The 18,976-nt window shown below is 42.4% G+C and overlaps 1 protein-coding gene across 1 annotated transcript in view; it reads left to right on the top strand.

Moving 5' to 3' along the window:
• myo18b (myosin XVIIIB) overlaps positions 1-18,976 on the top strand; it is a 76,514-nt gene that overhangs the window by 29,968 nt on the left and 27,570 nt on the right. Inside the window, exons 16-30 of the mRNA XM_033646636.2 lie at positions 701-781; positions 2,359-2,479; positions 2,610-2,757; positions 3,600-3,783; positions 3,875-4,025; positions 7,279-7,388; positions 7,468-7,533; positions 7,620-7,748; positions 8,272-8,415; positions 10,674-10,763; positions 10,854-10,973; positions 11,181-11,286; positions 12,709-12,833; positions 12,955-13,109; positions 16,262-16,385. Of these exons, the coding sequence (XP_033502527.2) occupies positions 701-781; positions 2,359-2,479; positions 2,610-2,757; positions 3,600-3,783; positions 3,875-4,025; positions 7,279-7,388; positions 7,468-7,533; positions 7,620-7,748; positions 8,272-8,415; positions 10,674-10,763; positions 10,854-10,973; positions 11,181-11,286; positions 12,709-12,833; positions 12,955-13,109; positions 16,262-16,385 (1,854 nt within the window). The remainder of the gene's footprint in view (positions 1-700; positions 782-2,358; positions 2,480-2,609; positions 2,758-3,599; positions 3,784-3,874; positions 4,026-7,278; positions 7,389-7,467; positions 7,534-7,619; positions 7,749-8,271; positions 8,416-10,673; positions 10,764-10,853; positions 10,974-11,180; positions 11,287-12,708; positions 12,834-12,954; positions 13,110-16,261; positions 16,386-18,976) is intronic.

Genomic DNA, 18,976 nt, shown 5'->3' with positions numbered 1-18,976 from the left:
CTCTTTTTTCTATTTTCTCTGGTCATGTCGGCTCAATCTCAAAAGTATTTGTGTCTTTCTGCTGCATGGACAGCACAGTGTTATGAAAAGCTCTTTGCAGCAGTGTAATACTTCTTGAAGAGTTTGATGGGTTCATTTCTTTGTTCTGCTGCTCTTCAGTGGAAAAAATCTCTCTTCATGTTAGAGAACATTTTCTGTCCTCGAGAAGATAATTTCTTCTAAATCAATTCAATCAACAGTCCTGCAGCAGTTTTCCTTGGGATTAATGAAGTTCTTTTTTATCTTACCATTTGTAGCCTGATTTATATTTTGAAGCGAGGCTGGAACATGTAGGTTTGTAAATAAACCGTCAGGCTGCATTGTGATTAAATCCTTGATGACTGTGACGACTGCTGTGGGGAAATAAATGTGTGTTTTTAGTAATCAAATAAATTCAGTCAATCAGTCAAACCTGGTGCGCCCCAGAGGTTTGGGGGAAACATTTTTTTAGCTCATGTTCCCTCTGGGGCTCCTTAAAAGGATTTGTTACTGTCATTTTCTCAGATATTCAGGGAGTATCAGTGTATAAAGAACATATAACCTCTCTTTAGACTGAAACACAGTGCATCAACACGGTTTAGTGGCACTGATAATTCAGATTTAGATGAATAATGCTAAATAATATGGTATTAAATGGCTCCACTGGTGTTTTGTGTTACAGGAGAATATCTCAGTGCAGTTGGAGTGTCCAGAGAACAGTCCTGCCGAGGTGGTGTCTGCTATTGACCAGCCGCCTCCACAGGTACACAGCTCACACTGAGCACACCTACAGCAAAGCACATATCAACCTGAGAATGAGGATTCATGAAGGCCAGCAGTTGTGTAATATCTTTTGTGGCTCAGTCTGATGGGCTATTTCTAGTCTGATAAAGGAGCCCTGTAATGACTACATGTTCTGCATTTTGTCTCAGTTGCTTTTCGGTTAACGTAGGATTTTGAAGCTTTACCCATACTGAGGACTAAGGGTCAGGATGTCTCGGCCTCTGTGGCTTCATTGTTTTCCCATTCTGTTTTGTAGCTTTATGGACGTACAATGCTAAATAGCTGGAGTGCCTCTTTAACAAGCTCTAAAAAAGAAAAGATTTAACTTGACTTGGCAGAATTCTGCAAAATCTCCAAAACATGAAGCCAAGCAAGAGCAATTTCCATACGGGATCTGAGGGGGCACATCCCACTCACTTTTCAAATCCCTATTGTTGCCTCTTCATCCAAACTTTATAGCAGGCATGTCCAAAGTCCAGCCCTGGGGCCAATCATAGCCCGCTGACTGCTTTTAAATGTCCCTGTGGCTTGTTGTTCAAAATACACTACATGTGGCCCACAACACAATACTGCTTAATCAAGTAAGAACACTTTGCATTTTTTCCATTCCCCCACAATGGCAGGACTATTATACAATGTGTAAACAAGCTCTAAGTAGGAACTATGCAGACGAAACTAATGTGTTTTTATAAACAAAAGGCAAACAAGAAAATGAACGGTTACCTAAAAGCAGATATTTCCTGCGAGGCAGCAGACATGGTCACAACAAAGAGTAAAGTGAACAGCGAAGGCCGCCTCTTTCAGGAGCAGTGGAAAATTGATTACTTTTCCACTGAAGAATGGAACGGTTGTGTTTGTCTCATTTCTATGGGATTTTTATTCATTTATTTGCTTGTTTGTTATTTATTTTTTTCAACCTGTGTGACGCAACACGCAGCTAGCCCCCAGATATTTTCACATAATCACACCCAGCCACCAATCAAAAAAGTTTGGGCACCCGTGTTTTATAGTTTCAGGTTGATTTTCTGATCAGCGTGAAACTCGCTGCCCAGCTGCTGAACTCCAGACAAATGAAAAGAGGTGTTTAAAAATTTTGCTCATTTAAGTCAAGTTAAGTTATTATCGTCCACTTGAAGCAATGAGCTCTACCAGCAGCAACAAGTGGGGAATAATGGGACGTTATTTGCCCTGGGTTTGGTTCTAAACTACTGCTGGCAGCCTGAGAGATGCACTTTCTCTGCATGTTCATCATTTAATCTATACTTTTCTTTGTACCGACAATGGAAAATGCAGCATTATGTACAACATCATACTGTATAGGCTACATATTTATTGCTTTACCCCGTTGTTTCCTCCTAAGAAGATTAATATGGTGGAAGATGTTTCTTTTGTGTCTTTCTTTCTTGCTTTATTTCTTTCTTCTTTTGACTCAGACAGTGCCAAACATTCTCAGAGCTTTAGCACAATACATTTTTGAAAAACTGCAAAAAGATCATTGTTTTCCCTTTGTGGTAATTATATATAATTAAATATATACATGTTGTGTGTGTATTTAAGGTCCGTGCGGCAGATGGAGACCCTAGAGGTCTGTTATGGGTTCTGGATGAGGAGATGTTGACACCAACCTCCAGTGAGAACAGCGTCCTGGAGAGAGTCTCTCAGTATTACAGCAACACTGGTAAAGCATCCCTTGATGTCAGTGTGTGCGTGTGTGTGTGTGTGTGTGTGTGTGTGTGTGTGTGTGTGTGTGTGTGGAGAGTGTGTGATTGAACAGTGTGGTAATTTGTGAGTATTGTGTGCCCCTGCAGTGCGTCAGTGCGAGCAGCCGCTGCAGTTTGAGGTGAACCACCTGATGGGCTCTGACCCGGTCCGATACGACCTGACTGGATGGATCGGTCTGATCCAGAGCAACCCGTCTGCTCTGAACGCCATCTCTGTGCTTCAGAACTCCACCATGTGAGTCTGATTAAAGGCCGAGGAGGCTGAACGCTGGTACACATGGATGTCATAACTGAGTGAACATCTTATTGCAGGCTGCTATATATACTTTTGTGTACTTTTGCCCCCGACAGAATGTTCCTAGTGGACTAGTCATTTAGGGCCATTAGTGGACTAGTCTCCCGCATGTTTCTGATGTGAATGTAATGATTAAATGATATGTTTTGGTGGTTTGAGTTGAAGGTGTGAGAAAGAATAGTATCAGTAACATTGTTAACACTGTGCTACATTACAGAGAAATACAAAACCGTACTAATGACCCTTCATTAATATAGGCCTATATTTTATCTCTAAGTGCACGTCACACACTGAGCGAGCCGCCTGTTAATGACGCTGTGGGCTAATGGGCATGTAGCTACTTCCATGTTTCAGATGATACGTCATGTTTGTAGTCGACCAATGAAGATGAGTTTACATATCACCTTGGGTTCGTCCTTCACCTTCTCAAAATGATCCCACACTTAAGATTTCCTGCCCGACATGTTATTAACTAGCCTGTGGAATAACCGCAGGTACCAGCCCTGGAAATTAACCTGACTCCTGTCTGACTGTTGAGCGTGGACACTTCCTGTGTCTGTCCTTTCAAATTAAATCCCCACATGATTCGGTTATATAGGTTTTAATTTATACATACATACTGTTGCTACAATAATAGCCCCACGTTGAAATAAATAAACACACATCAGTTGTTTTGCAGAGGATTTTATTTACCTTAATATTTGTTTATATCAGCGAGTGCGGTTTGGTGATCTGATTACTGTGTCCATGTGATGGCCAGCTTCTCTCTTTGTCTTCCTCAGAGGGGAGGTGAAAGCCATGTTTTCTCCAAGGATCTCTCTGCCCCCTCTGTGTCGAGGTCTGGGGGGTCTGGAGGGCGGCAGCCAGCGCTGTCTGCAGAGGAACGGCACCATCAGGAAAACCCTCAGCGGAGGAATGGCGGCCATACGGAGACTCTCCCAAAGCATCGCAGTTAAACTACAGGCGGTAAGTGCATCGGTTCATGCATTACTTCCTGAGAATACTTTCAAAGTATCTCTTGATTTGATCTTTCTGTCTCTCTCTCCGTACCTTGCAGGATGCTCTGGTGAACCTGATCCGTAGAGCCAAGCCGGTGTTCCTGCAGTGTGTGAATGCAAAAAACGATAGTGGAATTTTTGACGTCCCAGCGCTCAGAGTCCAGCTGCACTCCACACAGATCCTGTCAGCCCTGCAGTTCCACCGCACAGGTCAGCACATTTCACATCAGAATCAGGTTTTCTCATGCAGGGAATTTGCAGTGGTATTTGGAGCATAGCATAGTCCAGAAAGGAAAAATAATAAAACAAGTACTGCAAAAGTCAAAAACCATAAATGGAAAATAGAAAAATATACAAAATGAAAAGAGCTATACAAACAAAGAGGTTCGAATGTGCAAAATATTGACCAAGGAGTGTGTTAAAGCTCACAGTTCAAAATAAAGAATATGTGCAGTGGAGCCTTCACCCCATTAGGCATTTATTAGATGAAGTTTGTGCATGATTTAATAATTTGTGCCCTTAAATTTATCACCTTTATGTCATTATACTTCTTGTGTGTGCCCTTGGCATTCTCTCTATGGATTACTAGGATTTAATGTGGTTTTATTGTGACCTTGGGCTTCGGCTGTTAAACACGTTGTGTCATCTCTGAGGTCCCTTAAATATATTTCCCAGGATTACAAAATGTTTGGCTGTAAAAACTTTGTTGATGCTGCAGATTTCATCCAGTTTGTAAAAACTCAGAACTTCATAAATGTCTTCTGCTGTAAAGTGTAAGGTAAAACATACAGTATGATACAGAGCACAAAGTCGTTGTTTTTTCATAGTAGTTGTGAGCAGATATAAGGACGTTTTTAAGTGTTTATTGTTGTATTTGTCAGAATTAGAACTGCTGTGACACACATGGACAGATCAATACAGCATGTTACAAATAAAACATTTATTAACTGATGCACACATGTGTGTGACGTGCAGACCTCCATCCTGAATCACAGCAGTAATGCCAGTTGGTCAAAGATCTCAAAGATAAATACATTTTAAAGATGAATTGATTTGCTACAAAAAATATTACCACACAATCTAACAATGAAAGAATAGCATCCAATGAATAGGAATAATCACAATTTTATGAGTTAAAATTAACTGTCTTTTGATGGGTAATCCTTCTACCTTTGTGTGAACCAGATAAAATACATAGTTTGTGTTTAACAAGCCAAAGATGTGTGTGTGTGTGTGTGTGTGTGTGTGTGTGTCTTTGTTTGTTGGATTCCCCACAGTATTGCTTTTATGACTCTCTTTGTCCTCTCTGCTGTCTGTTGGAATTTCTCTAATTTGTTAAAACTTTTAATCTGCTGCAGTTTCTGCACAGATCAATAACTTTCATCTCACTAAACAGCATGTTTTCTTCAAAACACTCTGGAGATCAATTTTACCTTGAATGTTTTTGTAAATCGTCTATTAGGCTTGGGTGATTTCTATTTTTGTTACACTCTTGTACCTTCCTGGTGCTGAGTTTGCTGTCTTTCACAAGCTCTCTTAATCTTTTTAGTGTTATGAATGAAAAAAAATACACTCACAGAATTTCTAGAAAGGAATTATTACACATATTCTCCAAAGGGCAGAAGCCTCACTCAAAAGCAAGAGTGACGCAGTAGCGATGTACAAGTGTTCCCAAACACCTGTTTTTCAGGGTGCGATGGTTGCATCCTGAGATAAAATTAAACTTTTGTAACACAGCAACATGCACTACATGTTATGTAATTGGGAATAGTCACTCATAGCTGTTATATACAGGGTTCCATAGGTCATGGCATTTCACAGTCACATTTTCCACGCCTGGAAAAGTCATTGAAGTAGTACAAAAATCATTAAAAGTTTTGGTGAAATTATGGAATTTTGTTGTACGTAATGAACTTGTTACAGTAATTTTTCAATGTAATGTAATGACGATGTGATGTAGCTCTAGCAACATTTTGTTTGCCATCACGTACGTTTCTTCATCTTCTCCCAACGTTCCGTCTCTCCCGTCATGTACGCCAGCTAACTGATGTTATGTTTGAAGAGAGTTTGCATCAGATACGTATGTAAAATACTGGGCAAGTGGGGCAAGAAAAAAATACTATTATGGGTTCTTGAAAAGTCATGAAAAAGTTTTGAAATTTTGTCCATGAAAATGTGTGGAAAGCCCGTATATATCTAGTCTGTCTTCCTTAGATATCGGCCTATGATAAATGTACTTGTATAGGGCTTTTCCAGTCTTCTGACCACTCAAAGTGCTTTTACACTACATGTCACATTCATCCATTCACACACTTTCACACACAGGTGAGCAAGGCTAACATACAAGGTGCCACCTGCTACTCAGTGAGCATTCACACACATTCACACACGCATTCACACACTTCGACAATAATGGATAAGAAGTAGATCATTTTGGTGCAGTGCTACTCAGAGCTTTACATCTGTCACATGGACACATGACTAATATACACCTAAAAAACAGTCCCTAAGAACATTAGAACATAAGAACATTAGCTCCAAACTTGGGATTTCTGCTAAGGAGGCTATGATACAGTGCTGGTTAGTAACTCCAGATGCAACCTGCCTCCGCACTCTTAAAAGTTGGCAAAGAGTAGGCCTTTATTAAACAGAAAAATACATCCGTACACCCTCTTAATTTAAGTTCCTCTTGAGACAATGACAGTAGACCGTAGAGCTGGCCTATTTAGTTGGCAGCCCACAGGCCACACCCAACCCAGAAGCAACCTCTAAGTGGCCCGGCCAGGGATGGGCACCGAGACACGTATTATGTATTAAACAGCCCAAAGAAGGGCAAAATTCATCAAGACCGTAGCAACAATGAGCTCCAACATTATCGGCTCTTTTATTGTTACTTTTTAAAGTTTTGCTTTTGTGCATCATCATGCTGCAGCCTCTCTTGCTCTCTGCATGTCGGGGCTGACCTCCCCCAAACAGCACATGCACATGCTCAGACACACACACTTTTTTTTTTTATTTCAATCGTGAAATGATAATAAATAATTGTTAACATTAATTTCCGTTTGTTTTAAATTTGTCATTACCAAAAGCTAAAAAAAATAAAGCTTCCAGAAGATTGCTCGCTGCTGAAAATGTCTGGCCCCATGACATTTTCTGGTTTTAAAATCCGGCCCAATTGAATTTATAATTGAATAGAGCTGCTGTGGAGACTGGCAACATTACAGACTGACCTTTGGTGGCACATGCTGTGCACATCATCTCAATACAGCCTCTCTGTATTAGTTTAGTAGAAAGGTGAGTGTCTGTGTTTCTTAAGGTTTTTAAAGTCATACTGCTGAGATTTTTAAATACCCTGCAAGTCCTAAATGCTGTGATACCACCCAAGCCTGTTGTCTGTCCACTCCAGATGCAGCTTGCATTTAACACTCTAAATTCTGGATTTCTCTTTCTCTCTTTCTCTCAGGTTATCCAGAGCACATGACTTTGAGTGACTTCAGGTGTCACTTCCAGGCGTTGTCTCCTCCAATTATGAAACGTTACGCTTCAATGTTCGTCAGCCATGATGAGCGGAAGGTCAGGTGGAGCAGCTCATACATAAACTTAGTCTTTGATTTTCAGCTCTGAGTAAATGTTTCTTGTCTCTGTGTCTCAGGCGGTGGAGGAGTTACTGGTTGAGTTGGATCTGGATAAAAAGAGCGTCGTGGTGGGCGCCAGCAGGGTGAGAACATGTTTCTAATCAAGCAGCAGAACATGAATCCAGCTGATGTGATGTGGCTCATGGATCTTCTTCCTGCCGTGTGTCAGGTGTTCATGAAGCGAGGTGTGCTGCATTACCTGGAGCAGCAGAGGGACCAGCAGGTCACCGGCTGGTTGGTCTATCTGCAGGCCGCCTGCCTGGCACATCTGGCCCGTCAGAAGTACCGCAAACTCAAGGTTAGTGTTGCTCTGTGATGGTGACTGACTGTCAAGATCTAGTCTCTATGTTTCTGTATGCTGAAGACAAACGGTTGCTTCTAAAGCTCTACGCAGCTGAAGAGACACAGGCCAGGTGAGGGCTTTTGTCTGTGAGTAGATAGACGCCTACGTCTGTGTGGTGATATTGTTGGGAGCTGTAGTTTGGTAGAAAGAAAATTGTTCCTATATGAAACTGCTCACAACAAGGTCTGTGCATTATCTGGAGTATGTTAGGAGTATGTTTATGGCTTATATCTCCAACACTCGGCAGCTCGTACCAAAACTATCTAGACTGATGAATAGCACTAAAGGAAAGAGGAACAGTGTGTATTTTGGGGTGAACTGTCCCTTTAAAATGCACACAGAACCAGCAGTCAGATTGTGAGTTATTTGTTACTTTGGAGCACATGAACAGATAACAGTCACTGTATAAATTTATGACCAGAGAAAAATGAGGAGTTAAAATTCAGTTCCGACTGTGTGTGCGTGTGTGTGTCTCCAGGTGCAGCAGATGGCGGTCCGCTGTCTGCAGAGGAACCTGCGGGCTCTCAGGGTCGTTTCCAAGTGGAGCTGGTGGAAACTTTTCTGCAAAATTCGTCCTCAGCTTGATGTCAACATGGACAACGAAAGGCTCCGGGCTAAAGAGGTGAACACACGTGCGCGCGCACACAGACACACAGTTATTATCAGCTGTTAAAAGAGTAATTTGACATTTAGGAAAATGTACTTTTTGCTGTCTTGCAAAAAGTCTGACAGGATAAAGGTGGAAACAGTTAGCTTGGCTTTGCCTAAAGGTAACAGAATCCACCTACCAACAGGTCTGAAGCTAACTAATGACCGTGTTGATTTCATTTATTTGATTTGTACAAAACCCAAGTGTAAAAGCAGCATGTCGTGGTTTAAGGAGGGGGATGTGTCTGATTATTTTCTGGATTTACTACTGTTACAACAGTGATGGAATTAAACTAAGTCCACAAAGTGCTCATGCACTATATTTATGTTCAAATTTGAGGTTCTTTACAGAATATTTTAATTTTATTTTACTTTCTGCTTTACTCGACTACATCTCAGAGGTAAATATTGTACTTGTCACACAAGTGACCCTCAAGATTTAGATCATTTGCATTTGTCCCTCCCCCAACAGAAACATGAAAGTAGCAGTGGACTTTTACTTTGACAGAATTAAAGACATTTATACCATAAATTGATGCAGAAAAGGCTCTAACTGGTGCAAAAAAATAAAAAATTAAACAGCTTTCAAGTAATTGTTTGATGCTCATGATTTTCTGGCGGAAGACCCCCAAACCCCAGTCCTTTTTAGATAGGAGTTGTGCAAATTTCAGGAAAGCCCAATCAGTCTTTTTTCAGCATTGGCAGTATAAAAACAAAATCGGGGAGTGCAGCAAAATGCCGCCTGCCTACTTTTGTTTATACAGAATGCACCTTTTTCTGGGCAATGGGGGGGAGCGTGAGCAAGTAACAAAACGTGTAGCTCAGCGTGTGACGTAAACAGTGACGTGGGAGGGAAGCCGCGGCTGGTCAGTCCTTCAGCGATTCTCTCATAAGTCGGCCCGTTCTTCACCGTCCCCGTCATCTGACGGTTAATGGCCTCTTCGTTTGCGAGGACAAGGAGGGCGCGCAATTCCTTGTCTCCCCAGTTGCTCATCTTTACAGTGTCTGTCAGGTTTGTGTTTCCCTCTTGCTACTAGCTGCTCGCTAATTCCTGCTATCAGCTGTTTCCTGTTTATCCACCGCCAGTGGCTCACACGTGCGGCGTCATCAACAGCTCCTCCCACAAGTCATCAACAGCCCCTCCCGTTGCGGAAGGCCCCCTTGTTCTTTTTAAACTAAAAGGGTTCCACCAATATTCCTACCCTGCGAGGTGAAAAATTGGGCACCTCGGATCAACTCGCCAATCCGGCTCTGTGTGTTTAAACGCTCGCAGCTGGCCCAAACGGCCCAACATTCGCGGAAAATCTGGCAGTGTAGAAGGGGCTCCCGTTTCATATGTGTCCCTCCTCCAATCCTGAAACAAGACCTGAGCCCTTGATTTCACATTGACATTGCAGTAAATAAAAGTTTACAAATGACATGTATTTTATTTCTTAAGAATGATATTCTTTAAAGAAGGAAATAGGAAAAGCACCTGATTACTGCTACAGCATTATTTTAGGTGATTTAGGTTTTAAGTGGTCACATCTTCAGCATGATCTTAATCACAGAGCTGACATCCTTTGTGGTCCATTTACATGATGTCACAGAAATGCATATTTAACAGATTCAGTGTAGACTGAGAGATGCTTGCTTTCTGTTAGGACACAATGTTAGGGCCTGCATATCTGTAGAGGGGAATATTTTTCTTGGATGTTATAACAGGAGAGATTTAAATACGTCAGACTTCAACAGATTTTCCTGGTCAAAAGCCGAATAATGGAAAGCCTGAGTGCAGCAGCGCTCGCTGTGTGACAGAGACACAGAGAGAGAGAAAGAGAAGGCAGATGTTGGATGACTGCACATATCTGAAAGTTATTAATAACTTAGTCAGAACGCCGCTTCATTATCCACCTACCCGAAACAAGTGATATTTAATAACAAGCTTACCCAAACCGCCCAAACCTGTATGGTTTTCTGCCAGTGTTTTAAAGAGTGTAAAGTTTCAGTATTTCAGACACAGAGTGAGTGTGCCTGCAGGTGAAGACACGAAAACATAACCTATCACAAGGAATCAAATTGATTTGTCACAAAAATGGGAGTTCAGACTGCGTCTGCATCTTCTGAGAGCAACAGGTGGTCTGTCATGGCAGGGGAAGATAGAAATTATGGCAACAAAGGGTTCATAAAACATGTTTTTGAGGACGTGATTTAAAAGACGCTTCTGTGAGATGCTCTTCTTCTTCTTGTCAGGATGAGATATCTGCTCTGAGACGACGCCTGGAGAAATCAGAGAAGGAGAGGAACGAGCTGAGGCAGACTGCAGACAGCCTGGAGACCAAGGTTTGTTCTGCTGCAACACACACACACACGCACACACACACACACACACACACACACACACACTGCTCATGCTGTAATCTGTGTGTGTAGGTTACAGCTGTGACATCTGAGCTAAGCGATGAGCGTTTCCGTGGCGATGCTGTGGGTCAGGCTCTGGATGTTGAGAGGGCGGAGAGGATCCGACTCAGCAGGGAGAACAAAGACCTGCAGGTACACCGACTGTTGAAAAAGTAATCTATTACTCACTCCTCAGTGCACGAGAACCAAGGAACGACTTTATGACACTTTTCACCTCCTGGCTGCAGAGATCTGTTGAGCTTCTTGCTTTAATACTTTTCTGTGACACACTTGGAATGATTGCTTCGTCCTCGTTATTGTTAAACATCTCTTTTCTCTCTCTCTCTCTCTCAACGCCAGGCTCGTCTAGACCAGTGTAAAGTCACCATGGAAACCCTGGAGAAGCAGCTGGAGGAGGAGAAACAGAAAGCGAAGATCACTGAGAGTCAGCGAGGAACAGCGACAGGTAAAGATCAGGAGGCTCTGCTAGGGTGTCGTCTGAGAAAACACCAAAATCATTCATGTGTCTGTTGTCATTTTTACTGTAGGCCATTTTACCTCTGCAGTTGCCAGGGGTTACATAAGGAGTGGCTCAGCTATTGTGTAAAAATAAAAATTATGATTTAGTGAGAACAATGAGCCTCATGCAAGAAGCAAATAGCTCCTACTTTTTATTCCATGAGGTTTCCAAGAATCAAAATCACTGCTTAACTGCACAAACTTGTTGTTAATCACTAAGTGTGACAAAGAAGAAGTTATGTGACGCAGGCCAGTGTTGTCTTTACTAGCTATGGATAAATGCCTGTGACAGGAAAATATTGCAGTTTTCTAGGGTTCCTTTTTGACAACCATTTTGCGGCCATTTTGTGTCTCTTAAGTCCAGTTCAGATTAAAGATTTGCAGTGTGACGAAACGGTTTTAGAACGTTACAGAGAAAAGTTGCAGCGGTGTGAACTGGCTAGTCTATGCTCGACTCAAGCCGGCTGATGGTGTCACCTGTGATTAAGCTGGTCAAATCGCAGGCAGCTGGTTTTAGAGCGTAAAGCACATCACCTTTTTGAGTCTGCTGGTCCAGTCAAAATGGCCGCAGACGGCATGTGTGCCTGCAGCAGCTGGTGCTCCATCCCCGCTGAGCCCTCTGTTTCCGTGCTGAGGATGTGCCGGATGGTGGGTCACTGCTGCTGCTCACCGTATGTGCTCATGCCCCTTGCTCCTTGGAGTTCTCACTTACTCCCGCAGTTTTATTGCAAAAAAGTTTTTTGAAAAGCTATTGTGAAATCAGGCAGTTCAGGCCACAGCAATCCCCAAAACAAAATCAGAAAATTCTCCTCCTTCTTAAGCTAAATAAACTCTGTAAAAACTCTGTTGGATCAGCTGGAAAACGCAACGTCACAAAACTGAAAATGTCCGTTTTTCTGACACCATGAAAAGTTGACTTTATAGAGATCCATGGTTCTCACAGGACAGCTACACTACGAAAATATGATGATCTTATAGAATATGATGTATCACTGTAATTTAACTACACAACCTTAAACATCTACAGCAGTGCAATGCAACGTACACATTAATGCAACAGTAATATTAATCCAAAACCATCAGAGAGAAAAGTAAAACACTGACAGCATGGAACACTTTACTGCAAAATACATACCTTTAATACTTTTAGATCATTTTGCTGAAATTACTTACATACCCTTACTCAGCAGGACTGTCTCGTACTGTTTATCACAGTGTGTCATCAGCACTTTTACTGAAGTAAATTATCTGAACGCTTCTTCCACCCCTGCTGGTTTCAGGCTAAAAGAAAAGTCAAATAAATGTTACCATGTTTAAAATGACCCCGTCACTTCTGACAAAGTCGAATCCGTCTCCCCCCCTCACACAGAAAGTGAGCTGTCCATGCAGCTGGAGTGCTGCCAGACGGAGGTTGAATTTGTCCGCAGACGACTCAAGCAGACGGAGGAAAAACTGGAGACAGAGAGACAGACCCGACAACAGCTCGATACCAAGGTGAGACAGGACACTGTGACGTGCACGGAAACACTGATGGGAGATTAAATGTCTGAAGGTAATAACGCTCTGTGTGTGTGTGTGTGTGTGTGTGTGTGTGTGTGTGTGTGTGTGTGTGTAGGTGGCGACACTGCAGGCCCAGCTGGAGCAGTCCAGGCGGACTGTGACAGAACTGAAACGCCACTGTCGCCGCGTGACCTCTGACCTCCAGGACGCCCGTGTTCTCACCGACAGCCTGCAGAGCCGCATGCATGAGCTGGACCGCAAACAGAGAAGGTGTGTGTCCACCTGGTCCTCTCACACTGTTTGTCCTCTGAGTATTATCTTTAAATGAGTTTTCTCACTATGTCTCGAAGTACAAATACGGTGTTTTGAACTTCAATCTTAATATCAGTGAGACGAAAGAGCCTGTTATCAACATTTTAAAAAGGAAACGGGCAGCGTCACTAATTCAATCAGAAATCAGCACGTTACAAATGTCTGGAGATACAAAGTGAACGCTGTGTTTAAAAAGCCGAAGTCGAGCTTATTCTTCCTCATGAAACTGAAGTTGTTTGAGGTCAGCAGGGAGCTTTTATCAGATTTTACTTAATGCGGCTGAGTGTTGGGTTAACAGCATTACTGCCGGTGATAGGAACAGCATTAAGAGTTTATCTAAAAGGTTCTGTTCTGTAATTGGTTTGACTCTGAAAAGGTGTTTGGAGAAAAGAAACAGGAGGAGAGTTCAAACCAGACATTATTTTGAAGGGTCACGCTCTGGTTGGTTTAAAAAGCGTGATTAATAACAGTTAAAGATTCTCAGCAGATGAATTTAGACGTCTTTTGTGTCCTCAGCTGTGAAACTTTTAAATGACGTGAGGCACTCAAAGTAATTAAAACGAGCTCCACCTTTACCAGCTGCAACATTACAGAGAAGAACACGTTAATGCATCAATAATTATAATCCAATATTATTCTGAAATGGGCCATTCTGCATAACAAGGACTCTTACTTTTGGTACTTTAGGTTTATTTGATAGTAAAACTTTTGCACTGTAACTTAAAGGTTTGATGGGTAAGATTCAGGGGGATTTAGTTGTATTTAGTGATGAGGACTGCAACCAGCTGAAACTTCTCCTGATCAGAATTCCTTCAGTATTCATTGCTCAGGAGGTTTATACTAGCAGCTACAGAGGTCTCTTCCTCTCCAAAACAAACAGACCAGGTGATTTAAACCAGTAAAACACTGAATAAAGCAGTTTCATTTTAAAAGATTGATGTTTTCCCAACGTTGCTCATCACCGTTCGGCTTCTAACTAGGGTGGTTGACATGAAAACGCAAAATCGTGAATGGCCCGGTCTAGAGCCAGTGTTTTCTCTGAGCTACTGTAGAAACATGGCAGTGCAACATGGTGATCTCTATAGACGAAGACCTGCTCCGTATGTCACACACTGGACCTTTGAATGCGGGACTTTTTTGTACACTGTAGTATTGCTACTTTTACTTAGAGGGAAAGTTTAGATTTTTTGAAATGGGGCTGTATGAAGTACTTATCCATAGTCAGTGTATTCCCTTCACTAGATCATAGTTGGTACGCTCCCAGTTTGGAGAAGCAGACAGGAGAACCACCACGGAAGTTAAGCAATGTTCTATGTGGTGTATACTCATCGTAGTGTCCCCAGTGCTAGCTTTGCACACCAGAAAATGACATTATCACCCCTGTTGGCTCTGAAAGTTGTCCCTTCCCCTGATTTTGCATCTCAGAAGTTTTCCTACTATGTGCCTGCTACACATGCTGCACTTTACAGAACAACAGAGAAGACAAGTCCATTGAGAGACTCCAGGAACAGTCAAGTGGCCTTAAATTCTTGGAAAGAAATGCTTGCTGCAGTTGACTCGGAGGTCAACGACAGTAATAATGACAATACATTAATGCAATGTTTGGTGGTGCTCCTGTTGCTAGGCAGCCTGCCTTTCCAGCAAATTCCCGGTAACACTCATTAGCCCCTTTTACACTGCCAGATTATCTGCGAACGTTGGGCCGATTTGCCGGCCAGCTGCCAGCGTTTATACACACAGAGGCGGAAAGGCGAGTTGATCCGTGGCACCTTTAGTTTAAACAGAATGAGGCGCCCTTCTGCAACGAGAGGGGCTGTTGAAGACTTGTGGGAGGAGCTGTTGATGACGCCGCACGTGCGAGCCACTGGCGGTGGATAAACACGAAACAGCTGATAGCAGGAATTAGCGAGCAGCTAGTAGCAAGAGGGAAACGCAAACCTGACAGACACTGTAAAGATGGGCAACTGGAGAGACAAGGAATTGCGCGCCCTCCTTGTCCTCGCAAACGAAGAGGCCATTAACCGTCAGATGACGGGGACGGTGAAGAATGGGCCGACTTACGAGAGAATTGCCACCTGACTATTGCCGCCTGACCAGCAGCGGCTTCCCTCCCACGTCACTGTTTACGTCACACGCTGAGCTACACGTTTTGTTACTTGCTCACGCCCCTCATTGCCCCGAAAAAGGCACATTCTGTATAAACAAAAGTAGACAGGCGGCATTTTGCTGCACTCCCCAATTTTGTTTTTATACTGCCAATGCTGAAAAAAGACTGATTGGGCTTTCCTGCAAATTTGCACAATTCCTGTTTAAAAGGGGCTATTGATCCTGCTTATCCACCTAGTATTGTGTTTGTGTGCCACCTGGCATTATATTGCAGTGAACAACTTGAGTATAAATGCCTCTGTGCACGCTCGTAGCTTAGACGCTATCTATGGAGGCCAGCACCACAGTGTCCTGTGAGAGTTTAAACAAAGCTTACTGCTGTGGATGGGGGCAGCAGCAAAACAGATTTTATCCACTGTAATCAGTTGAAGTGTATGCTATATTTAATATATATTCACTGCTTTACCTTACTGTCAGACAGCCCATTATATTACTCTCTTCAAAGCCAGACTCCATTAACAAAAACAGTCATTTTAGCTCGCTGAACACGAGAGCTGCTGGTCTACCACTGCCTCCATCGGTTAGATTGTTTGTGTCATTGTTTGACTTTGGTGAATCCGAACTCTTAAATGACAAAAGTCACACGATAACACAAACTAACTAACCGATGTAGGCAGCAGTAGACAAGCAGCTCCTGTGTTCTGTGAGGTAAAATTACTGTTTTTGTCAATGGAGTCTGGCTTTAAAGAGAGCACCATGACTGCTTCAGTTCCCAGTCAGAAAGAGCAGTTAAAATACTCCAAAAATAGCGTACACATGAACTATTTTAAGGTGGATAAAATATGTTTTGCTGCTGCCCCCATCCACAGCAGAACATTGCTTAGCTTCCGTGGTGATACTCTTGCCTTTTTACTTATTCTTTTTTTCCCACTTTCCTTCAGGGCTGTTGAATAAAAGCAGTTCTGCTGTACTTTAATACATATGTCTGCTGTGTGTTTGTTCAGATTTGACAGTGAGTTGACGCAGGCTCTGGAGGAAGCTGACAATGAGAGAGAGCAAAAGGACAAAGCCGTTCAGGAAAACACAGCTCTGGGGACTGAAATATACACTCTGCGCCGCAACCTACAGGTGGGTTTTTTTACTCTTCTGTATATTGTGTGTCCACGTTTATACAAAACCATGAAGAAAACCTGTCTGAGAAACAGTTGGGACCACTGATTATGTCTTTGGTTTGACGAGTCATGTCCTGTGTGTAGATAGCAGATACTTCATGCTGTTCAGTCCTGCTGTGCGTTGTGTTAATGACATATTGACATAATGAGTTATTAATGTGTTTGTGATCTCAGCTCTCTGTGTTGGAGACAATACCCTCAGCAAACACTTTGCATACACAAAGAGAAACGTTGATGATGAAATGTCAACGGGTATCATTCATCACGTTAACCTGGAATAGAGCACATAATCTATTGTGGAAATTACAGGTGTCACATGTGATTCATGGAGCCGTGTCATGCCTGTTAAAAGACGCAAATTGCATCATAGATTGATGAGTCACAGATGTGTGGAGTCAACAGTACATTTGACATATGACAGACTATAAATATTAATGGCTCTCTAAAAGGTTTATATCATTATATCCCCCATCAAATACAGAATGATCCGACCTGTCACTGCAGAAACTCTCCTGCATGAAGCCAAAAGAGTCCCGTCATCCAGTTATGCTCCCTTTATTGTTTATAGGAGTTCAAGCCTGAAGACCTCAGTCGGCCTGATGGGGGCGCTATAATTAAATCCAATATACTTGAAAGTGTAAATAGTGCAGGAAAAAGTACAATATTTTTCCCTGTAATGTCGTGAAGTGGAAGTCTCAAGCAAATGAAAATGGAAATACCCAAGTAAAGTACAAACACCTCAAACTTTAACTTAAGTACAGTTTTAAGAATAATCACATTCAACATATACCTGTAATTATCTATGGAGTAAAACTTATTTTATAACCAAAAGCCCCGTTTCCACCAAGCACTTTCAGTATGGTACCTTTGGAACCAACAGTAACCCTTCAGACATGGTGCCTAGACCCTAGTGTTTCCACCACAGACAGTGTTCTTAAATGTGGGCGGGGTTGTTGTCACTCACTACTCCGTCCAGCACTCACTGTGTTTCCTCCTTTATCAGTCTGCACGTTGTTTATCGTCCACAGAACGAGGCTGCACGCCCACATTTTCAGAACAAAATAGAACAGGCTGCAGTGAGAGTCTCTCTCCATGGGATATTTAAAAATAGCAGCTTTGTGCATTTAGTCCTTCTCAGGCAAGCTCAGGGGTTTAGTGTTGCTGTAGCCCACAGGAACAACGCTCCACGACGCTTTCTTTTTTCTCTTCGAACACTTGAAGATCCACTCATTACTAAAAGTGTGTGTCATATAAAAACTAAAGTGATAGACAAAGTTGTCAAAGTGAAATTTAAGGTGTGCTGATGGATTCACGTCATCACCTCATGCATTGAGTAACATTACAAGTTAACGTTCCACCTTAAAAGTCACCGGCAGTCGGCCCAGTGAATGAAGTTATTTTTTCTCAGACTCCAGCTGCTGTGAGAGGCAGCAAAACATCCTTTCATTTTATAGTTACAGTTTACTAATAAAACTCTCCACAGTATGAACGGTGGTTACATGAGCCTCAAAACCAGATACAACTCAGCCCTGAGCAGAGTGACCGTCCTCTACTGACCAATCAGACTGCAGTGTTCACAGCTCCATCTTTTAGTACCAGATCTGTGTGCTAGGTACCCCAACAGAGGGGGGACCAAACATGGGGACATCCACAACTTTATACAGTAGAAAGAGAAAAACAGCGCACTGAACTAAACTGTACTGTACTGCTCTGTGGAAACAGGGGCAAAATATAACCGTCTGCTGATGACATCTGCGCTCTACCTGTCTCTGCTGATGAGCTGCCCAATTTGAGTAGCACATGCTTGAGGTAGAGGTACAGGAACACCACTTCGACAAACAAACCACATGCAGAACCTTATGATCACAGTTTATGGACGTCTGCATTTTTGAAAAGATATGTAATCATCTGCTGACTTCAAAGCGAATGTAACAAGTAACAAGAGCCTTCATAGAAATGTGGCGGAGTCAAAGTTTCCAAAAAAAAATAGTCAAGTAAAGTTCAGATACTCAAGAACTGTAATTAAGTACAGTAGGTATGTAAATGTACTTCATAACTGTCCACCACGTTCAATAGCTGATTGTCGACGATGAGCTGTAAGTCCACCACCATCACACATAGATAATAACTGCGTATATGAGACAGCATCACAACTACTTTTGCTTGCTCCCACAATTTTATTGCAAAGGAATGCCTGTAAACAACATGCATTGCAATTATTTAGAAAAGCTACTGTAAAAAAGCAGGTGAATGTCTGGAGGCACTGAATAGACAGTGGAGGTTTAGTAGGAGACTGTTTCCTGTCTTTTCTCTCACAGAAACTCTGCTGTTTATTGTCTTTGTTTTGGTGTTTGTGCTCCTACGTGCTGGTGTGCTTCAGTTTTGTCTCCCACGTGGCCAAACCTGCCAAAGTATCCTGGAGTAAGATCAGGCTGTTTAACTCTGCTCGGCTCCAGACACGCTGCAGTAACCAGAGGACAAACGCTGAGTGTCTAACCAAATGTTTTGATGTCAGCAGTAATACATGTTTGTGTGGGTGTGTGTGCA

Source organism: Epinephelus lanceolatus, chromosome 19, assembly GCF_041903045.1.
Source record: "Epinephelus lanceolatus isolate andai-2023 chromosome 19, ASM4190304v1, whole genome shotgun sequence".
NCBI classification, from domain to species: Eukaryota; Metazoa; Chordata; class Actinopteri; order Perciformes; family Serranidae; genus Epinephelus; species Epinephelus lanceolatus.
This window is presented reverse-complemented; position numbering and strand designations above follow the sequence as displayed.